Source organism: Hordeum vulgare, chromosome 5H, assembly GCF_904849725.1.
Source record: "Hordeum vulgare subsp. vulgare chromosome 5H, MorexV3_pseudomolecules_assembly, whole genome shotgun sequence".
In the NCBI taxonomy this organism is placed as follows: Eukaryota; Viridiplantae; Streptophyta; class Magnoliopsida; order Poales; family Poaceae; genus Hordeum; species Hordeum vulgare.
In genome coordinates, this window is record NC_058522.1 from 213,831,831 (window position 1) to 213,856,043 (window position 24,213).

Here is a 24,213-nt window from a genome sequence, read left to right on the forward strand (position 1 = left end):
TAGAAGACGACCTTCGTCTATTCTCTTTATTCTGCCGTGGTCGGGTTTTGAGTCTTACTCAAATTCACACCTTACAACACAGTCAAGAACTCCTTCTTTGCCGATCTATTTTGAATTCCTTCAAAAACTTGTCAAGGCATGCATCTTGTTGAAACTTCTATTAAGCGTTTTGATCTATCTCCATAGATCTTGATGCTCAACGTTCAAGTAGCTCAATCCAGGTATTCCTTTGAAAAACTCCTTTCAAACAACCTTTTATGCTTCACAGAAATTCTACATTACTTCGGATCAACAATATGTCAACAACATATACTTATCAGAAATTCTATAGTGCTCCCACTCACTTCTTTGGAAATACAAGTTTCTCATAAACCTTGTACAAACCCAAAATCTTTGATCATCTCATCAAAGTGTATATTCCAACTCCGAGATGCTTGCACCAGTCCATTGAAGGATCGCTGGAGCTTGCATACTTGTTAGTATCTTTAGGATCGACAAAACCTTCTGGTTGTATCACATACAATGTTTGCTCAAGGAAACCGTCGAGGAAACAATGTTTTGACATCCTATGTGCAATATTTCAAAAATAATGCAACAACTACTAACATAATTCTAACAGACTTTTAGCATCGCTACGAGTGAGAAAGCCTCACCATAGTCAACTGTTTGATATTGTTGGAAACATCTTTGCGACAAGTCGAGCTTTTCTTAATAGTGACTTATCACCATCATCGTCTGTCTTCCTTTTAAAGATCCATCTTTACTCAACAGTCCTATGACCATCAAGTAGTTCTTCCAAAGTCTACACTTTGTTTTCATACATGGATCCTCTCTCGGATTTCATGGCTTCCAGCTATTTGTCGGAATCCGGACCCACCATTGCTTTCTCCATAACTCGTAGGTTCACTGTTGCTCAACAACATGACCTCCAAGACAGGGTTACCGTACCACTCTGCAGTAGTACGCGACCTTGTCAACCTACGAGGTTTGTAGTAACTTGATCCGATGCTCGATGATCACCATCATCAGCTTTCACTTCAATTGGTGTAGGCGCCACAGGAACAACTTCATGCGCCCTGCTACACACTGGTCGAAGTGATGGTTCAATAACCTCATCAAGTTCTACCACCCTCCCACTCAATTCTTTCGAGAGAAACCTTTCCTCGAGAAAGGATCCGTTTGTAGAAACAAACACTTTGCTTTCGGATCTGAGATAGGAGATGTACCCAATTGTTTTGGATATCCTATGAATATGCATTTATCCGCTTTGGGTTCGAGCGTATCAGACTGAAACTTTTTCACATAAGTGTCGAAGCCCCAAACTTTCAAGAAACGACAGTTTAGATTTCTCTAAATCTCAGTCTATACTGTGTCATCTCAACGAAAATATGCGGTGCCCTATTTAAAGTGAATGCGGTTGTCTCTAATGCATAACCCATAAACAATAGTGGTAATTCGATAAGAGACATCATAGCATGCACCATACCAAATAGTGCGTGGCTATGACGTTCAAACACATCATCACACTATGATGTTCCAGGTGGCATGAACTACGAAATAATTTCCACATTGTCTTAACTGCGTACCAAAACTCGTAACTCAGATATTCATTTCTATGATCATATCATAGACAGTTTATCCTCTTGTTACGACGAACTTCACTCCGAAACAGAATTGAACTTTTCAATATTTCAGACTTGTGATTCGTTAAGTAAATACTCTTGTATCTGCTCAAATCGTCATTGAAGTAAGAACATAATGATATCCACTGCGTGCCTCAGCACCCATTGGACTGCATACATCAAAATGTATCACTTCCAACAAGTTACTATCTTGTTTCATCTCAATGAAAACAAGGCCTTGCTCATGTGGTATGATTTGCATGTCACTAGTGATTCAAAATCAAGTGAGTATAAAGATCCATCAGCATGGAGCCTCTTCATGCAATTTATACCAATATGACTCAAGCGGCAGTGCCACAAGTAAGTGGTACTATCATCATTACCTCGTATCTTTTGGCACCAATATCATGAACATGTGTAACACTACGATCGAGATTCAATAAACCATTGAAGGTGATTATTCAAGCAAATAGAGTAACCATTATTCTCTTTAAATGAATAATCGTATTGCAATAAACACGATCCAATCATGTTCATGCTTAACGCAAGCACCAAATAACAATTATTTAGGTTTAACACCAATCCCGATGGTAGAGGGAGCTTGCGACGTTTTGATCATATCAATCTTGGAAACACTTCCAACACATATCGTCACCTCGCCTTTAGCTAGTCTCCATTTATGTCGTAGCTATCATTTCGTGTTACTAATCACTTAGCAACCAAACCGGTATCCAATACTCTCATGCTACTAGGAGTACTAGTAAAGTACACATCATGTATATCAAATATACTTCTTTCGACTTTTGCCAGCCTTCTTATCTACCAAGTATCTAGAGTTTCTCCGCCTCAGTGACTATTCCCCTCATTACAGAAGCACTTAGTCTCAGGTTTGGGTTTAATCTTGGGTCTCTTCATTAGTGCAGCAACTGTTTTGCCGTTTCACGAAGTATCCCTTCTAGCCCTTGCCTTTCTTGAAACTTAGTGGTTTTACAAACCATCAACTATTGATGCTCCTTCTCGATTTCTACTTTCGTAGTGTCAAACATCGCGAATCGCTCAAGGATCATTGTATCTATCCTTGATATGTTATAGTTCATCACGAAGCTCTCACAGCTTGGTGGCAGTGACTTTGGAGAACTATCACTATCTCATCTGGAAGATTAACTCCCACTTGATTCAAGCGATTGTCGTACTCAGACAATCTGAGCACACGCTCAACGATTGAGCTTTTCTCCTTTACTTTGTGGACAAAGAATCTTGTTGGAGGTCTCGTACCTCTTAACAAGGGCACAAGCATGAAATCACAATTTCATCTCTTTAGAACATCACTTATGTTCTGTGACGTTTCAAAACGTCTTCGCCGCCTTGCTCCTAAGCCATTAAGTATTTTGCACTCAATTATCGTGTAGTCATCAGAAACGTTTATGTCGGATGTTCACAACATCTACAGACGACGCTCGAGGTGCAGCACACCGAGTGGTGCATTAAGGACATAAGCCTTCTGCGCAGCAACGAGGACAATCCTCGGTTTTACACACTCAGTCTGCAAAGTTTGCTACTATCAACTTTCAACTAAATTTTCTCTAGGACCATATAAAAACAGTAGAGCTATAGCGCAAGCTACATCATAATTCGCAAAGACCATTAGACTATGTTCATGACAATTAGTTCAATTAATCATATTACTTAAGAACTCCCACTCAAAAAGTACATCTCTCTAGTCATTTGAGTGGTACATGATCCAAATCCACTATCTCAAGTCCGATCATCAGGTGAGTCGAGAATAGTTTTCAGTGGTAAGCATCTCTATGATAATCATATCAACTATATGATTCATGCTCGACCTTTCGGTCTCATGTGTTCTGAGGCCATGTCTGCACATGCTAGGCTCGTCAAGCTTAACCCGACTGTTCCGCGTGTGCAATTGTTTTGCACCCGTTGTATGTGAACATTGAGTCTATCACACTCGATCATCACGTGGTGTCTCGAAACGACGAACTGTAGCAACGGTGCACAGTCGGGGAGAACACAATTTCGTCTTAAAATTTTAGTGAGAGATCACCTCATAATGCTACCATCGTTCTAGGCAAGATAAGGTGCATAAAGGATTAACATCACATGCAATTCATAAGTGACATGATATGGCCATCATCATGTGCTTCTTGATCTCCATCACCAAACCACAGGCACGATCTTCTTGTCACCGGCGTCACACCATGATCTCCATCAACGTGTCGCCATCAGGGTTGTTGTGCTACTCATGCTATTACTACTATAGCTACGTCCTAGCAATATAGTAAACGCATCTGCAAGCACAAACGTTAGTTTAAAGGCAACCCTATGGCTCCTGCCGGTTGCCGTACCATCGACGTGCAAGTCGATATTAACTATTACAACAAGATCATCTCATACATCCAATATATCACATCACATCGTTGGCCATATCACATCACAAGCATACCCTGCAAAAACAAGTTAGACGTCCTCTAATTGTTGTTGCATGTTTTACGTGGTGACCATGGGTATCTAGTAGGATCGCATCTTACTTATGCAAACACCACAACGGAGATATATGAATTGCTATTTAACCTCATCCAAGGACCTCCTCAATCAAATCTGATTCAACTAAAGTTGGAGAAACCGACACTCGCCGGTCATCTTTGAGCAACGGAGTTACTCGTAGCGATGAAACCAGTCTCTCGTAAGCGTACGAGTAATATCGGTCCGAGCCGCTTCGATCCAACAATACCGCGGAATCAAGAAAAGACTAAGGAGGGCAGCAAAACGCACATCACCGCCCACAAAAACTTTTGTGTTCTACTCCAGAAGACATCTACGCATGAACCTAGCTCATGATGCCACTTTTGGGGAACGTCGCAAGGGAAACAAAAAAATTCCTACGCGCACGAAGACCTATCATGGTGATGTCCATCTACGAGAGGGGATTTCTGATCTACTACCCTTGTAGATCGCACAGCAGAAGCGTTAAGAAACGCGGTTGATGTAGTGGAACGTCCTCACGTCCCTCGATCCGCCCCGCGAACCGTCCCGCGATCCGTCCCACGATCTAGTGCCGAACGGACGGGACCTCCGCGTTCAGCACACGTACAGCTCGACGATGATCTCGGCCTTCTTGATCCAGCAAGAGATACGGAGAGGTAGATGAGTTCTCCGGCAGCATGACGGTGCTCCGGAGGTTGGTGGTGATTTAATCTCAGCAGGCCTCCGCCCGAGCTCCGCAGAAACGCGATCTAGAGGAAAAGCCGTGGAGGTATGTGGTCGGGCTGCCGTGGCAAAGTTTTCTTTTCTCTTTGATTTTCTTCCTATGGCGCATAGGGCCTTCTTGGGCTGTCCCACCAGCCCACCAAGGGCTGGTGCGCCACCCCCAAGGCCTATGGGCTTCCCCGGGGTGGGTTCCCCCCCCCCCCCCCGGTGAACACCCGGAACCCATTCGTCAGTCCCGGTACATTCCCGGTAACTCCGAAAACCTTCTGGTAATCAAATGAGGTCATCCTATATATCAATCTTCATTTGCGGACCATTCCGGAAACCCTCGTGACATTCGTGATCTCATCCGGGACTCCGAACAACATTCGTAACCAACCATATAACTCAAATACGCATAAAACAACGTCGAACCTTAAGTGTGCTGACCCTGCGGGTTCGAGAACTATGTAGGCATGACCCGAGTGACTCCTCGGTCAATATGCAATAGTGGGACCTGGATGCCCATATTGGATCCTACATATTCCACGAAGATCTTATCGTTTGAACCTCAGTGCCAAGGATTCATATAATCCCGTATGTCATTCCCTTTGTCCTTCGGTATGTTACTTGCCCGAGATTCGATCGTCAGTATCCGCATACCTATTTCAATCTCGCTTACCAGCAAGTCTCTTTACTCGTTCCGTAATACAAGATCCCGCAACTTACACTAAGTCACATTGCTTGCAAGGCTTGTGTGTGATGTTGTATTACCGAGTGGGCCCCGAGATACCTCTCCGTCACACGGAGTGACAAATCCCAGTCTTGATCCATACTAACTCAACGAACACCTTCGGAGATACCTGTAGAGCATCTTTATAGTCACCCAGTTACGTTGTGACGTTTGATACACACAAAGCATTCCTCCGGTGTCAGTGAGTTATATGATCTCATGGTCATAGGAACAAATACTTGACACACAGAAAACAGTAGCAAAAAAATGACACGATCAACATGCTACGTCTATTAGTTTGGGTCTAGTCCATCACATGATTCTCCTAATGATGTGATCCCGTTATCAAGTGACAACACTTGCCTATGGTCATGAAACCTTGACCATCTTTGACCAACGAGCTAGTCAACTAGAGGCTTACTAGGGACAGTGTTTTGTCTATGTATCCACACATGCACTGTGTTTCCAATCAATACAATTATAGCATGGATAATAAACGATTATCATGAACTAAGAAATATAATAATAACTAATTTCTTATTGCCTCTAGGGCATATTTCCAACAATGACTAGTGACAAAAGCTTGGTGATGAATATGCCACTGACCCCATCACCCCTGAAGCAAATCACTTATGCTGACAAAGGTAAAGCAAGGTATTGGGACTTGGCAAAGTGGCTATTTCCAAGGACAGGCACATGGACAAAGTGATGCTTCTTGAATCCCTTGGGTTTACCCTCATGTTAGTCTCAATGCTTTGTAACTTGATATGGTTGTTATCTTTGGAAAATATAGATGTGTTGTGATCATGGAATCCGACAGATCCAAAGTCTTTGAATGTGTTAGAAGAGGGGATTTGTACATTGTTGATTTCTCTACAGGTCCTCAACCAGCCACATGCTTACTAGCAAAAACCTCAGAAGGGTGGCTATGGCATCGAAGACTTGGTCATGCACGCATGAGGAATTTGCACACGCTGGCGAAGAAGAAGCATGTCATTGGCATCGAATCAGTCAAATTCCTCAAGGACCACCTCTACGATGCTTGTGAGTGTAGAAAAATGACCAGATCCAAACACCCCTCGAAGACTATCATGACCACTACTCGTCCATTTGAATTGCTTCACATGGATCTATTTGGACCTACTCATTATGCTACTCTAACAAATGTTGCATCTTTATATTGCTTTGTCATAGTTGATGATTATTCCAGATACACTTGGGTGCACATCATTCTGTATAAAACTGAAGTGCAAGAAGTCTTCAAATGATTTTCCTCAAGGTCCTCGACGAAATTCGACGTCAAGATCAAACACATCAGGAGTGATAATGGGACAGAATTCAAAAATACTGGTCTTGATGCTTATCTCGATGAACTTGGTATTACTCACGAATTGTCTGCTCCTTATACTCCTCAACTGAATGGCGTCGTCGAAAGAAAGAACAGGACTCTGGTTGAAATGGCACAGACCATGCTTGAAGAATATCAGACTCCTCGTCGTTTCTGGCCTGAAGCAATCAATACTGCTTGCCATATCATCAACAGGGTATATCTTCAAAAATTCCTCAAGAAAACCTCATATGAACTTCTCACTGACAAGAAAACCCAACGTAAGTTATTTCAATGTCTTCGGTGCAAAATGCTAGATTAGAGATCCTCACCATAGCTCAAAGTTTGCACCTAAGGCACATGAGGGTTTTATGCTTGGTTACAGTAAGGACTCGCACACCTACAGAGTCTTCAACACCTATCACAACAAGGTTGTTGAAACTGAAGATGTGTGGTTCGATGAAACTAATGGCTCGCAAAGAGAGCAATTGCCTCCTGATCCAGATAAGTTGTGTCCTGAGGAAGCAATAAAACTCAAAGTTACTAAAGACATTGTTCCGACTGAGGAAATTACTGAAGAAATCACTCCCAGCACTGATGAACATCAAGAAGACGCTCCTGAGGAAATTGCTCTAGAACAAATTCCTCAACCCAGACGAAATCCTCAACCAGCTCATCCAAGGATTGCAAACAAAGTAGAACTTGACAAAATCCTCGATGATATCAACGCGCCAGGTCATCTCACTCACTCAAAAGCTTCACACTTAGTTAACTTTTTTTGTGTCTATCACAGAACCTTCAAAAGTTGTTGAGGCCTTCATGGAACCTGAGTGGATTCAAGCCATGCCAGACGAACTTCTTCAATTTAAGCTGAATGACGTATGGGAGCTTGTCAAACGACCAGATCTTCGCAAGCACAATATAAACGGAACCAAGTGGATTTTCTGAAACAAGCAAGATGAGGATGGTCAAGCTGTGAGGAATAAGGCACGACTTGTAGCCCATGGCTACACACGGGTTGAAGGAATTGATTTCGATGAAACTTTTGCACATGTTGCTAGACTTGAAGCTATTCGAATACTACTTGCTTATGCTAACCATCATAACATTATCTTATATCAAATGGATGTGAAAAGTGCATTCCTCAATGGTAAGCTTGAGGAAGAAGTATATGTTGCTCAGCCCCCAGGTTTTGAGGATCCAAAGAATCCAGACAAAGTATTCAGACTCAAAAAGGCGCTCTATGGTCTCAAGCAAGCCCCTCGGGCGTGGTACGATACATTGAAGGAATTCCTCATGAAGAAAGGCTTCAAACCCGGTTCACTCGATCCAACTCTTTTCACAAAATCCTATGACAATGAACCATTTGTGTCTCAAATATATGTTGATGACATCATATTTGGCTCTACTGACAAACGTTACAGTGATGAATTTTCTTACATGATGAGTGAAGAATATCATATGTGTATGATGGGGGAGCTGAAATTCTTCTTAGGTCTTCAAATTCGTCAACGGCGCAATGGCATCTTCATATCACATGAGAAATACCTCAAGGATGTTCTGAGGAAATTCGACATGCATGAATGCAAAGGCGCCAAGACTCCCATGCCTACCAACGGCCACCTCTGCACTGACGAAAATGGTAAAGAATTCGATCAGCATGTATATCGCTCAATGATTGGCTTTTTACTGTATTTATGTGCATCTAGGCCCGATATAATGCTTAGTGTTTGCATGTGTGCACGGTTTCAAGCAAAACCGAAGGAATCAAGCCACAAGGCTCTGAAGCATATTCTTCGGTACTTAGCTCACACACCAACACTAGGATTATGGTACCCCAAGGGCTCAAATCTTCATCTTGTGGGATATTCTGATTCTGACTATGCTAGTGACCGTGTGGATTGCAAGTCAACTCCTGGCACTTGTCATTTCCTCGGAAGATCATTAGTTTGCTGGTCCACAAAGAAGCAGAACTGCGTTTCTCTCTCTACTGCCGAAGCTGAGTACATTGATGTTGGATCATGTTGTGCTCAATTGCTATGGATGAAGCAAACCCTCAAGGACTACGACATTAACGTGAAGAACGTGCCTCTCTACTGCGACAATGAGAGTACAATTAAGATTGCATACAACCCAGTACAACAATCGAAGACTAAGCACATCCAGATTCGTCATCATTTTCTCCGGGGCCATGTCCTCAAGGGCAATATCATCATCGACCATGTGAAGACTAACGATCAACTAGCTGATATCTTCACCAAGCCCTTGGATGAGAAAAGGTTTTGCAAGTTGCGGTGTGAGCTAAATATCTTAGAATCTTCAAATGTTTTGTAAAAACATGCACACATCCTAACACTTATGCAAAAGTGATGACTTAGATGTGCAACACACGAAGAATCGATTTTCTTCAACCAATGAAGAATATCACTCTTAGTGTGAGGAAATTAATGAAGAATTTGGTTATCAGGGCCCTACGACAATTGTATGCGGCGCCTGAAATCATCTTTCTTATACGGTGGGTCACGCCACCACCCAACTTTGAAATTCCTCAAGTTGATTTTCTTCAAAGTTGTTTTCCCTCAAGTTGATTTTCTTCAAAGTCATTTTTCTTCAAACTTGTTTTTCTTCAAAGCTGAAATTCATCAACCTGACGCTTTGTCACAAAATTCTCAAGTTAGTCAAAATCTTCAAAACACTTGATGATTTTCATTTACCTAGATATATATATATAGGACAAATTTTATCTACCACCGGTGGTAGTTACCACCACTTGCGTTTTGTATGTTGTATGGAGTATGTATCAAATTGGAGAGTATGTATGCGTAGTATGTAGTATATAATCATGTTTAGGTAGTTATATACTGTTTTTTGGTAGTATGTATCATATTTTGTGTATGCTCTTTTTTACATACAAATATATATGTATTTCACAAATATAATAAAAACTATGGGTCAACTTGTAATTTTTTCATGTAACTCACTTTGAAAAATCTTGTATATAGTATATGAACATAATTAAAATGATAAATTAGTATATATACTCCCGCATGGTAGTATATTGAACATGTGGGGTAACTACCCCTGGGTGGTAGGATGTGATTTCAAAGTCCTCAACAGCATTCACTTATAGCTATTTCTTCAATTTGATATTTCATCTAAGTGAATGTGATCAGACCCTACTCCTCCTTATGCTTTACTCACCCAATCAATTCAATTCTTCATATGCGTTCTACTTGAAACTTTGTTCAAAATCCTCACTATGTCCTTGTCAGCTGATGATTTTGAAACAAAATCCTAAATTCTCAAAAATGATTTTTATATTGTTACACAGTAACTAAACCCCACTTCCCACGAGCAGATAAGCACAATCTCCACCGCTTTAAACTCTGGCCACACGTGTTGTGCGGAGACGAATAGGCAAGGGCAGTTCGGTCCGAAAGAATCGGTCGGACAGTTTTCACCTGAGCTATAAATATGCCCTTACCCCCTCTATCCAAACTCTTCATTCTCTATCTCGACCCTCTCTCGTCCACAAACAAAACCTAGTTCCACCGCTATAAATCTCGTCGCCGGCTAGGAAAAGCTTCACTACCTCGACCTCTCCATCGCCGAGCTCACGTCAGAAGCGGAATATCTTCATCCGCCGTCGCCGTAGCCGTCTTCTGTCGCCAAGTTAGGACGCAGCGGACTCGAACCGAAGAGCATCTACTGTTGCTCCCTCTATTCTTTGTGCTTGCCATATAGGGTAAATAAAAACGTATTTTCACTGTCCCTTTCGATCTACTATTTTACCTTAGATTCGAGAAATCTGTTTTTCCTCAGTGTCTATCAGCCTCGCACACTCTATTCCTCAAACACTTGATGAATTTCACTAAGCCACTAAAATTCTTCACGTGATTCCTCAATTGTGCAAATTTTCGAATCTGTACAACTCCGGAACCCAAGATCAGAGTACTTAGACAAATTCCTCAACACACTTGTCAAATTCTTCAACTTTTAAAAATTTCAATTTTTTCAAATCTGAGAACGCGTATGACCTCTCCAAATTCCTCACACCTATACTCTGTTCACGGGTACAAAATGTCAGCTGATGAATCTCAAGGTTCTCATCAACTTAACTCATTTGCAGCATTTCTTGAAGAAACTTTGCCAGTGTCATCAGAATCCTCAAGAGTGCAAATTCCTCAGCAAAAGCCTCAGCTGAAGAAAATGGAAGATGACAGAAAGCAAAAGGGTGGCCAGAAACTCAAACAAAACACTGCAAGTGATATCCCTGAGGATATATACCTTGACTATTGCACGCCAGATGAGCAAGAACCAATGCCTAAGAGGAAAATCAGGCTTCAAAAGATAAAATGCAGGTGGGCTAAGGAATGGAAGGAATACCGCTTCGTCACTCCAAAGTATGCGAAGAAATTCGCCCTTAAGCCACCAGGCAAAAGGCCTCCTCTCGAGGATCATCAGGTTGCACATCCTTCAAGCCTCAAAACTATTGATGATTATCCTGAGGACAAAAGACAAACACTTGTCTAAGCTTTAGAAGAAAGCAGAAGCTGCGGTGAGGAAATTCAATGAGGAATATGCTGCTGCTACTGCAGCCACCTCCTCTGCTGCTGAAGCTTCTGGCACACTATTCCTCAAGTGAAGCATGTGCCACAGAAACCAAAGGCTTCAAAGCCTAAAGAGCAATTGCTTCAGAAGGCTGCGCATGCGCCAAAACCCTTAACAGCCACACAAGCTTCAAAGCCTGAGCACAAGTAGATTATCAAGCAATAACCTGCTCACTCTAGCTCCTCTGTTCCATGTGCCACGAGCTCGGATATAAAGTCTTCACCAACACCTTTGAAGACTAAAATGACTGCTGGAAGAGGCATCAGACCCAGCCCAAGCAAATTCATCAAAGTCCCTTCTGCATCAGAAGGAAGTGATGAATATGATGATGAAACTCTTCAAGCCATCATCCGAAACAAGCAGGAACGCGTCGCACAAGCTTCAGGCAGCGCTATTCCTCTAGCCATGGACCCAAAGTCTTGCTGGACTACATCAATGTCTGGTATGATGACCCTAACACACCCATTGATGACTTGAAGCTTCCCCCTGGTATCAGCCATATGGTGGACACATTCATCAATGAGGACAAATGGAAGGAGACGCAAGCCAAGCAAGAAAAGGCTGCAAAGATGAAGAAGGAGAAATTCCTCATATAGAATCTCCTAAACCTGACGTCTGATGCTCTCGTGTCAACCCAGGCGGAACTGAAGACTTTGACTGACAAGTATACTAAACTATCTGATCGTCAAAGTCTCAAGACCAATTTCATCAATCTTGCAACCAATGGAGTTTATGAATACAACAAGAAGGTTGCTTCTCCAGCAAAACCAACGCAGCCTGAGCAGTCTGAACCCAGCTATTCTGTTCAGCTCACGGAGGAAGATGAATAAGAAGCAACCCCTGCTGAGGAAATGCCTCAAGAAAGTCGTGCTGATGCACCGGTTATTGAGGAAATAGCTAAGGACATTCCGGCTGATGAATCTGCTCCAGCTGACGAAAATGTTTCAGCTGAGGAAACTGCCAGGACTGATACTCCACGTGCTCCTGAAGATAAAATTCGTTCACCTCGGTCCTCAAAGGTGAACAAAATGATTCCGTCTGCATCAGACATGAAGAAAACAAAGGCTGCCGAGAAAGAAGCAAAGAAAAGAAAAGCTTCTTTAACTGCAGAATCCTCAGAGGCCAAGCGTCAAAAGACTCTTGATGAAACTGCTCCACTGGATGATGTGCCTCTGAAGATAGCTCCATCATACACTATGGTCCCCTTCGGAATTGACTATGTCATTCCAGAAGAAGATGAGGAGATTCCAGTTGATGAGGAAATGAAAGACGCTGATTCTGATGAAACCATGGATGAGGAAATTCAAATTGATGACATTCCTCTGTCCTTCATTCCTCACAAGACGCGTGATGAAACTGCACAAGGATCAGCTGCAACAGCTGAAGATTTTGCCTCCTCCTCCAAGCAAATTCCTCAAGCTGAGGAAAACCCAGAAGAAAATCCTCAGCCAGAGGAAAACCCTCAACCTGAAGAAAATCCTCAACCTGATGTTCAGGCCGAAGAAAATCCTCAACCTGAGGTACAGGCTGAAGAAAATGCTCCTGCACCCAATACTAAAACTGCTATTGTGGTGCTCAACACTGAGACTGCAATGATAGCATCTCCCCAAGAGAAGCAACATAATCTTCAGCCTATGCAAAATCAGCCTTTTTCAAAAAGGCCAAAGTTTCAGAAGGAAGCGTTCTATGAAGAACATATGTATTTCATCGGCTACAATACTTTTGACAAGCTTCACATCAGACACATAAAGTTTTGGACAAGGACTCAGCTCAACTATTATGCATCTGTGCTCTATGGAAGAAACAAAATATTTCAGCACAGGCATATTCATCATGTTGAGTTAGAAGAAATTCCTTGCTTCGCCCCAGTCCTCAACGTTCTTCATGAAGCCGGACTGCTGCCACTTTGCACTGATATCTGTGATTGGAATAGCGATATCATTCTTCAATTTTATGCAACTTTGCACATCTCTGGAGACCCGAAGGATATCAACACTTGGGTGCTGGACTGGATGACACATCACACACATTACAAAGCCCCTGCCACTGAGCTGCTGGAGTACTTCCGGTGTCAATTACTTCAGAACATGTTGTGATGATGTATGATGAACGAGAGTTGCCCAATAAGCTGATGGAAGTCCTCATGAAGCCTTTGCCCAAGGATCAGCCTCCAGAATGACTTTTCTGGTTCAAGACTTGAAGTATGAACCCAGGACTGTCTACAAGATTGTGTGCAGTGTCATTGCTCCAATTAAGGGCCATGACGATGAAGAAGATGTTGTAGGCATCATGAAGAATATCCTCTTCAACATCATCCATGGCATCCCTATAAACCTTCACGACTTCTTCCTGAGGACTCTGGATGACAATGCTATGTCACCCTTCGACTTGAAGATTTATGCTCCATGGATCATGAGATTCATCAGACGCAGGTCAGGCATCAACTATCATGCTGATTTCAATAATCACATTGGATATATGCCTCCTATCAGAGTCAACAAGAAGACTTTTGAGCCTGTTGAAGGAAAAGGAAAATCAGTCATAGATGAAGGTAGTCGGCCCCTTGATGGCCAGTTTCTTGAACCAGATGCATATTCTTCATGGGATGATACTGAAACTCAGAAGCCACCAAGCCCTGTTGCACCAAGGATGATGACTAACCGGGAACTACTCCTCAGTCTTCATCAGAAGGTCGATCGGAATCACAAATGGGTAAAATGTCAATTCAACGCCATTGTGAAAACCCTCAATGAGACCCAGAATGCAGTGAAGAAAAATCACTACTATCTTCATGAGGTTTTTGATAGCACCTGGGCCACTTTGGCTCATCTGAAGACTCAAGAAGAACTTGATGAATTGGAATTTACTCAAGACTTCGACTGGTCGTGGCCTCCCAAGAGGAAATTCAAGCCAATCCCAGTTCCAAACCTTGAGGACAACTCCTTTTCTTCATTCTGCACTGCATAATCTGATGAAGATCAAGAAGACACTGCCACCGGCCCAAGGAGGAAGCCCGCCAAGAATCCTCACGCGTCTTCTTCATCAGCCAAGAAGTGAAAGTCTTCAAGGGGCGTTAGTCCTCAGTTTTGTCCCTTTTCGTCACTTGATGACAAAGTGGGAGAAATCTGAGAGTTAGTCTTCACGCGGGATATATTTTGGGGCTTATGAACTTTATTAAGTTACAAACTCTTGGCTCTTCTAAAGTGTTTTATGTAATGAGTTGTAACTTAAGCCCGATGGTACTCTGACGCTTTTGAACGCTTTTCTTCGCATGCTTATTCCTCAAAATATTAATGCACACAAGCTGAAATTCGTCACATGCCATTTCTCATCATGCATTCTCAAATTCTTCATATGTATGCATGATTTACAAGAATAAGGGGGAGATCTCCATGACATAAATCATCAATGTGCATTTGCTGTGAAAAGCAAAATCCTCAAGATATGCACATCTTCAGGGGGAGTCTCTCTGTATCTTGATTTCATACTCCTCAAATGAGTATTTACACCTCATATTTTTATCCCCGTTGAATACTTAACCTAATTGTCATCAACCACCAAAAAGGGGGAGATTGTAAGTGCATCTAGTACCCCTTAGTGATTTTGGTGGTTTGAAGACTTATAGGTTAAGTATCTAATGTGTTCATGAGTGTACACATGATCTATAAGTTGATGAGGAGTTTGAAATATTCGACGAATACCGACCCCTAAAAATGTATATCTTTGGCTGAAGAAATTGGTCTTCTGCTGAAGACTTTGATCGCGAAGAAATCGCGATAAAATTGATATTCCTCATGAAGATATTGAAGATGAGGAATTCGGTGTGTCCTAAAAAAAATGATCCGAAGACTTTGAAGTGTGAAGATTTATTCTTTCTGTTTCATTTTACTTCACTCTTGAGTCATAGAACACCGTACTATTAAAGGGGGTCGAGGTAACACTTCAGAATGAATTTCCTCATGATGCTCAACCCAAGCCTAATCCTACCAAAAGCCTCAAGCGAGGAATATGAGAGACATGAAGACTCTCACAGTTGAGGGTCTCGACCGCTGCCGCAATCCGCGCCACATCACCGATCTTATCCACACCAACGGTCATATTATTTAAGGGCATTAATGTCAAATCATGACGGATGCTCGTAGGCTACAAATAGCCGCCCCCCACAACCATTAGCTGGTTGGCTGCTCCATAGAAACTGACACTTGTCATTTAGAGCAAGCCAAATTCCCTAGAGTCTTCCAGAGTAAATCATCAGTGAGGAAATACCCCAAACACCAAACCAGAAACCAAAAACCAAGTGATTGAGCATCACTGAAGAATTTGTTCATGTGTGGAACTGAAGCCTTTTACCTTTGAGGACTGTGTATCCTTCAAACGGTTAGGCGTCATGGTCTAGAGTAATCCAGCAGTCAATTGTAGAACGTCGGGTGACTAAGTTTGTGAGGGTTTGGAAGTTTGCCATGAAGACTTACCACGAGAGTTGGGCGAGGACTGTGTGTCCTTAGCTCAAGGAGAATACGGTAGGGACTGTGTGTCCCGGGACTATGTTTCTTTTGGTTTCAATACCAAGCTGCTCCAAACCAGACGTACAACTGTCGCAACAGTTGGAACTGGGTCATCAACCACTGTCTTCACTGTGATATGGGTTCTATTTCTTCAACTCTTTCAATTCCTCAATATTGTATGTTGAAGATTTTCATTGTTACTGTTTGAAGAATTTCCTGAAGACTTTCTCTGAAATTCCTCAACCTCGAATTCTTCACGCGAGTTAATCCTCACCTGCTTTCTCTGTGCCGGCGTACTGTGCAAACTGTTTTTCATATTCCTCTTCTTGAAAACTGTTGCAGTGATACTTTGCACCCCTGATCCTTTGCTGTTTCCGCTGCAAGTTAGTCATCGGTGAGGAATTTCCTCAAAAGTAATTTCCTCAGTGATGAAATTCTAAAAATCTCCTATTCACCCCCTCTAGTCGATATAACGCACTTTCAAATCGTGGAAAAGATGGTTTCCCCTTAGATTTCGTCCAAGAGTTCATCTATGATGGGGAGAGGGAACTTGTTCTTAATGGTGATAGAGTTGAGGCAAGGGTAATCCACGCAAAACCTCCAAGTATCGTCCTTCTTCTTTACCAACAATACGGGAGCTGAGAACGGGATCATGTTGTGTGTGATCAGCCCAGTATGTAGTATTTCCATAACTTGCCGCTCGATCTCGTCTTTCTGCATTGGTGAGTAACGGTATGGTCAGCAATTGATTGGTGCTGTTCCAGGTTCCAGATTGATGGCGTGGTCATACTGTCTGTGAGGCGGTATAGTGGTGGGTTCCTCGAATATGTCTCAGAACTCTGTGAGCACTTGTTTAATTACAGGAGGGATAGGTTCCTCTTAATTGTGTGACGATAGGTCCTGCATGTCCAGAAGAGCAGCCCCCAGATCTCATTTGCCTCATGCAGCTGCCACAGTTGACTCGCATATGACACCTCTGAGGTGTACTAGTGCCCCCTCGCCAGCAAATTGGATGGTCTTCACGTTCCAGTCACACTGCATTGGGCTATGTTGGGCAAGCCAATCGACTCCTATGACTGTGTCATAGGCCCCGAGTTGTAGAACGCGCATGTATGTACTGAACTTGTGTCCTTGTGCAGTCCATTTCGGTTGTGGAACAATTCATGTGCATTGCAGTTTTTGACCATTGGCCACTCGAACATACACCCTGGATATGGTTTGGGTCATCGCGGTGATGCGTGTGGTGAAGGATGCATTGACGAAACTATGGGTACTGCCGAATCCACTAGTAACAACATGGTATGACCCCAAACAGTGGCGCGTAGGCGAATAGTTTCTGCAGTTTTTGTGCCTTCAACTGCGTTGGCTGACAACACACAACATGCTGGTTCAGGTGCCGCTGGCTCATCAAGAAGTTCGAGGGCACGCACCGCATCATCTGGTAGTACCTCCCCATACTCTCTTATCTCAATTATCAACAGTTGAGCAGAGCGCTTGCATTGGTGTTCCCTTGAATACTTCTCCCCACAGCGAAAACAGAGACCATTTTGATGTCTGAAATTGCTTAACCGTCGCTCACGGCCGAAACCATCTCTGGCTTGACGCCTGCAAGCGGTCGTGGTGGAGGTGTTGCTCGTCCTGTCAATGTTGCTGCTGGTGGATGCCCTGGTGGTAGCATAGTGAAGGACAGTGTTGGTGGTGGTCTTCCTGCGGGCAAGGGTCGCGATTTGGGGTGTTGGTTCTCCAGCTCTTCTTCCTAAATCCTTGCAAAAGCAGTGGCCCTTGTGATGCTATTGGGGGCCTCAATGCGCACCGCAGCGCGAAGCTCATCCTTGAGGTCCAGCAGAAATTGGGTGACAAAGAATTTCGTGCTGAGAGTGGCATCCAGTGCTAGCAAATTATACATGTAGGCCTCAAATTGCTACATGTAGTCGAACACGTTGCCGGTCTATCACAACTGCAAGATATTGTGCATGATGGCCTCGAATTCTTTTGGGCCAAACTCTTCTATCAAAGCACGGCTGAACATATCCCATTGAAGAGTGGAATGTTGTTGTCGAAACGCTCGAAGCCAGAGCGCTGCATGCCCCTCCACATAGAGAGCCGCGGTTGCCACCCAGTTGTGTTCACGCACACGATAGAGCACAAAATAAGCCAGACAACGATCCAGCCACGGTCGCGGACCATCTCCCTCGAAGCGGGGAAAACTGTGTTTAGGTGGCTTGGTGAAGTTCTCCTCCCTTGGCTGATGCTGCTGGGCGTGCTCGGGTGGAGCTGGTGGTGGCGGTGGTCTGGGAAGAAAGGGCGGCCCCTCGTTGACCAACCGAGCAGGCAGTTAGTTGCTGGCAAACGCGTGTGGAATGGGCAACACCGTCGGGTGTGGGGCAGCAGGATGTCGTGCAGCATGTGGCTCCGGCGGTGGTGGTGGTGGCGCGGGGTGCTGGACTCCTTCCTTGGGAGGCGGTGTGTGAAGCACGACCGTGGGAGCATTGTCGATGTCAGATGTACCGGTGAGAGTCGACGAGGCCGAGGTAGAAGCCCCCTTGCGAACGTCGTCGACCTCGGCTTGGGTGAGGTCGATCTGCTTCGACAGGCTCTGCAACTCGTGCGACACTTGCTGGTTGAATGCAGCATGCACCTCCACGCTTTTACCAGCCTTAATTTTCTCCTCGGCGAAGCTCTCGAGCAGCTTCTCCATAAGAGTCGTGAGGTTCGACGTTTGCTGCTCCATGGTGGCCATGAGATGTCGCGTCTGCGCACAAGGCTTGGACGGCACCGTTGCTCCCGCTCCGAACAAATCGAACCATGCACATGATTCTGGGCGAATTCATCAAAGCAAATTCGCACCTGATGCAGTTGATGTTACCGATAGGATGTGGGTGTGACGACGCGGATCGGACAATGGTGAAAAAAAGGTGGCTCTAATACCAATTGTGACGACCGAAGAACTCTAGAGGATGGGGATCGGCCGCACGAAAGGGGAATCGGGTTAGGTGAGGAAAGAATAGGAAGGAGAGAGACAAAGAAGGGCGAGATCGGGATTTAATTTTATCTCATTTCATATCGAGTTCAGACTTAAATGGTGGGTTAAGTATTCCACCTGACAGGCCACAGGCGGCCCACGCTCACGGATTTAGCCCACACACTTACAGTCTAGTTCCTTCTCACCTATTCCATGTCCACTGATGGACTAGTATCAGGTGTGACAAGAAGGAGCTCGATGCGCTCATCATGGCGGTGGTGGGGAGCGCGGTCGAGGCTGCGGTGGCGCGCTCGGTTGGGACGGCGGTCGACAAGGCGTTGGAGGCGGCGATGAGTACCATCGTCAACAACATGCAAGCCTACACCGATGGTGCGGAAGCCGATCTTCTCAAGCAGATCCAGGAACTGTGAAGCAACCAGGGTAATTCTCCTCGTGCAGGTGATGCGGGTGGGTTTGAGCATTCTCCCAAGGTAGCTGAGGTATTGCATGGTGGCCTTCGCTCGTCCACGGTAGTGCGGGGCACCAGTTTGGGCGCTGGAGCACCGTATGTTCCACCGCCAATGAGAGGTATACCTGAACCAATTCACCCAAATTATTCATTCTTGAGTCTATTGCACCGTGAGAAGAGGAGTGAGTCAGCTTCTTCGTCAGGGCATGGAAAACCACCGTCAGTCAATTTTCCTCGCTTTGATAGAGAGAACCCGAAGCTGTGGCAAACGAGATGCATGGATTATTTTGAGATATTTGATACAGAGATCTGGATTGTTGCGGCTACGATGCAGTTTGAAGGACCTGCAGTTTGGTGGTTGTTCTCTGTCCAACACAAGTTTGTGCGCTCATCTTGGGAGGAATTTTGTGCTGAAGTGCTTGCCAGATTTGGGCGTAACAACACCAATCGTTAGCGAGAAACTTGTATCGGTTGAAGCAAACATTAATTGTTGAAGAGTATATCAACGAGTTCTCTAAACTCATGGATCAGTTAACAACTTATGAGACTGAACCAGATATGTTAGATTACACGACTTGCTTCGTTGATGGGTTGAAATATAGTGTTTGAATGATTGTGGTTGTGCAACGTCCTGCAGATCTGGACACTTACTCAATTGTTGTGGTACAAGAAGAGACGGGGGAGTGTGAAGCTGAACATCTTTAGTACAGGAAATGTTCTGCTTAATTTTACCGCCCTGGCAGAGTTCTATCAATCAAAAGTTTTGAAGAAACAAAACCAACAGAGCGAGCTAAACCACCTACTACTGATGATAATTTGGCTACATTGAAAGCTTACCACACGGCCAAGGGCCTTTGTTTTATTTGTGGAGAACGTTACGGCATAGAACATAAGTGTAGCACTATTGTCCAGCGTCATGTGGTCCAAGAGATGTTGGAGTTTTCTGCCTTAGAGTCACTTGATTCAGATGATAGTGATATGGACTTGATGCTCTTATCTGCTGATACCCAGACAGCAACAGGAGGTTCAGGTGCTATCAAGCTGGACTGTGAGATCGCAGGGCACAATGTGGTGTTGCTTCTTGACTCTGGCAGTTCCCATTCGTTTGTTAGTGATCGTCTTGCAGCTCATTTACCGGGAACACAATAATTATCTAAGCAACAGACAGTGTGAATTGCTGGTGGGGGTCACCTCAATTGCACTCATGTAATTCCTGAGTGCAAATGGAATTTTGGACGGCATACTTTTCAATGTGATTTCAGAGGTTTGCCATTGACACATGGTATAGTGGGCATGGATTGGCTTTGTTCTTTGGGTACAATGCAAATCAACTGGCTTGAGAAGTGGTTGGCATTTGAGTATAAGGGAGCTCATGTATTCTTACAAGGCTATTCCCATGTATCCTTTAATTGCAAAGTGGCAGAGCTCCATTTGGTCCAACCAGACAGTGACAAAGGTGTTAATGTTCCTCTTCCGGCACCTATACAGGAAGTGTTGGATCAATATGCTTGTGATCATCACATTCCTCTCATGGAAGGAGCTCAACCAGTAAATATCTGGCCCTGTTAATATTCTCCTGAAATGAAAACATAAATTGAAAAGCAAATCAAAGAGATGTTAGCGTCTGGAGTAATTTCACCTAGTTCCAGTCCGTTTGCTTCTCCTGTTATCATGGTCCGCAAGAAAGATAGCTCATGCAGACTCTATGTGGACTATAGGCATCTTAATCTGATCACATTGAAAACTAAATATCGTCTGCCTGTGATTGATGAGCTCCTCGATGAGTTGACAGGAGTATCTTGGTTTTCAAAGCTAGATTTACGTGCCGGTTACCATCAAATTCGTCTAGCATCGGGGGAAGAATATAAAACTGCATTCCACACACACAATGGGCATTGCCAGTTCAATGTTCTTGCATTTGGCCTGACAGATGCCCTCCAACTTTTCAGTAAGTCATGAATTATGATTTGTCTCCGGTGCTGCATAAGTCTGCAGTTGTCTTCTTCTATGATATCCTGGTCTATAGTCAGACCATTGAGGAACATGTCCAGCATTTGAAAGAGGTGTTGCAATTGCTTCAAAAACACCAGTGGCAGGTTAAGAGCTCCAAATATGAATTTGCAGTGCCGTATTGCTTATGTGGGATATGTGATAGATGGCAATGGTGTTTCTACTGACCCAGCAAAGGTCTGTGTTGTGCAGAATTGGCATGTGCCTACTAATCTCAAGTAATTGCATGGGATTATGTGACTCTCTGGATATTATCGCAAGTTTGGTCAGCATTATGGCATGATTAGTCAACCACTCACTCATTTACTGCGCAAAAATGTACCTTTTGTTTGGTCTCCAGCAGCACAAAACTTCTTTGATCATTTGAAGCAAGCTCTCACTACAGCTCCTGTTTTAGCCTTGCCAGATTTTTCTAAGGAATTCGTTATCAAAATAGATGCAAGTGATGTGGGAGTGGGAGCAGTACTTTTACAGCAAGTGCATCCTTTAGCATTTGTGAGCAAGAGCTTAGGACCTGGCACTCAAGGGCTTTCTACTTATGAAAAAGAGTGCATGGCTATTATTCTTGTTGTAGAGCAGTGGCATTCATACTTACAACATGCTGTGTTTAGGTTCTTACAGATCATAGCAACTTAGATCATTTGAATGACCAAAGTTTGCACACTTCCTGGCAAAAGAAAGTATTTACCAAGTTGTGGGGCTTCAATTCAAGACTCCGTACAAAAAAGCGGCAGAAAATAGAGTTGCGTATGCTCTGTCACACAGGGCCTCTCCTGATAAGCACTTGTTAGCCATATCACACCACCAACCTGCTTGGCTTCAAGAGGTGCTGGATTTATATCAAGACAATGCACCAGCCCAAGATCTTCTCACCAAGCTTATTGTCCAAACTTGGTAGGAACAGCTAGGATTCTACCGGATCTAGGGCGGAGGTTGTAGGGGATGGAGCGGAGTTGGCGAGGGCTGACGCGCGGCGACCGGCGTCGGGATGCCGTTGCGCTCGAGAGGGAGGCGTCGGCGATGGAAGGCAACGGCGCAGCTAGGGTTCCGGCTCCTCTCGGAGCCGGGAAATAGAGTTATGACTATATTGCTTAATTTCAAAAGAGTTGTTAACATCGGTTTATATAATCTCGATAACTTGGACTCTAAGATAACTAAGATAACTTGGACTCTAAGATAACTAAGATAACTTGAATTAAGCCCGTAACTAATCCTGCCCATTGGGCCTCCTCCCTTGGTACGTGGTACCGGTCATAACATTTCTTCCCGCCTCCGCAAACAGCTCGTCCTCGAGCTGGAAGTCTGGATAGTGTTGACTCAATTCGTCACGTTGCTCCCAAGTCGCGTCCTTATCTGGAAGGCCTTCCCACTGGATCAACACGTACCACACCCTGCGACGTAGTTGGGCCCGCAACACCTTTGCTAGCCCGGGAAGGAGCCCCACATGGAAGACATCATCGATGCGAGCATCGTCCGGAAGCTGAAGACGGTAGGCCACCTTTCCGATGCGCTCCAGCATGGAAAATGGCCCGTGCTACCGGGCCCAGCTTGCACTTTGCACGCGGGTGAAGGGACTACGTAGAACGGTGAAGAAGACGCAGCCACACCCAGTCGCCCATCGCGAACTCCGCCTCGCGGTGGTGGCCGTCATAGTAGTGTTCGGCCAACTGCTGGGCCTGAACGAGGCATTGGCGCACCTCGGCAAGCATCTCGTCGCGGCTGTGAAGAAGATAACCCGCCGCTTCCGTCCTAGCCGTCTCCGGGCCAACCAATAGGATGGGCGGGGGCGATCGACCATAGACCACCTCGAACGGCGTGGCGCGTAGGGCAGAGTGATAAGAGGTGTTGTAGCAGTACTCCGCCCATGCAAGCCAGTCCACCCAAGCACGAGGACGATCACCCGTAACACGACGTAAATACATGGCAATCCCCTTGTTGACCACCTCGGATTGACCGTCCGTCTGAGGATGGAACGTCGTGCTCAAGCGGAGCTTCACGCCCGCCATCCTGAAGAGATCATGCCAGACATGCCCCGTGCACACCGGGTCCCGGTCCCTGACAATCGAAGAGGGAAACCCGTGTAGGCGAACGATGTCGTCGAAGAAGGCGGACGAGGGCCCTGAGCGGATGCAGAGGGCCGCCCCGTCGGAGTCGCCCGCGTCAGCGTCGTGGTCGTTGCGGCAGGACAGGGCGTCGGCCACTATGTTAAGGCGACTCGAACAATACTCGACGGTGAAATCAAAGCCAAAGAGCTTCCTGGTCCACTGGTGCTGCGGCATGGTAGACAGCCTCTGGTCCAATAGGAACTTGAGGTTGTAGTGATCCGTGCAAATCCAGAACGACCGTCCCCAAAGATATGGCCGCCAGTGGCGTACGGCCTGCACCAAACCAATGAGCTCCCTCTCATAGGCTGCAAGCTTGTGATGGCGTGCGGCGAAAGGCCTGCTGAAGAACGCGAGGGGGCCGTCACCCTCATGAAGGACGGCGCCGAACCCGACGCCGGAGGCATCGGAGTCGACCATGAACGGTCGATCGAAGTAAGGCATCTGAAGGATGGGACCCGTCGTAAGGCCCTGTTTGAGGGCCTCGAACGCCTCCGTGGCCTCCGCATCCGAGGTGAAGGCGTCGCGTCGGAGCAGGCACGTGAGCGGGGACGCGATGAGGCTGAATTCCCGGATAAATTTCCGGTAGTAGCCTACGAGGCCCAGGAAGCCGCGGAGAACCCGCGGGGAGTGCGGCATCAGCCAGGCCGCAACGGTTGCCACCTTGT

At 44.9% G+C, this 24,213-nt stretch overlaps 1 protein-coding gene across 2 annotated transcripts; it reads left to right on the plus strand.

Annotated features, from left to right (window-relative positions):
• The first annotated feature begins 19,104 nt into the window (after positions 1-19,104).
• LOC123397636 lies at positions 19,105-22,566 on the plus strand. Of its 2 annotated transcripts, XM_045092171.1 has the most exons (3): positions 19,106-19,354; positions 19,424-19,552; positions 19,637-22,566. In XM_045092171.1, exons 1-3 carry the CDS (start codon positions 19,234-19,236, stop codon positions 19,885-19,887), a joined length of 501 nt encoding a protein of 166 aa, XP_044948106.1. In that variant the 5' UTR covers positions 19,106-19,233; the 3' UTR covers positions 19,888-22,566. The 2 variants fall into 2 exon arrangements, with proteins under 2 accessions (XP_044948105.1, XP_044948106.1); XM_045092170.1 differs by having other exon boundaries at positions 19,105-19,354; positions 19,424-22,566.
• The last annotated feature ends 1,647 nt before the right edge of the window (positions 22,567-24,213 follow it).

Coding starts and splice junctions, on each gene's coding strand:
- LOC123397636 (XM_045092170.1), top strand. CDS start 19,234: ATGGCGGTGGTGGGGAGCGCGGTCGAGGCTGCGGTGGCGCGCTCGGTT. Junction 19,355..19,423: donor CATGCAAGCCTACACCGATG/GTGCGGAAGCCG, acceptor CTCCTCGTGCAG/GTGATGCGGGTGGGTTTGAG.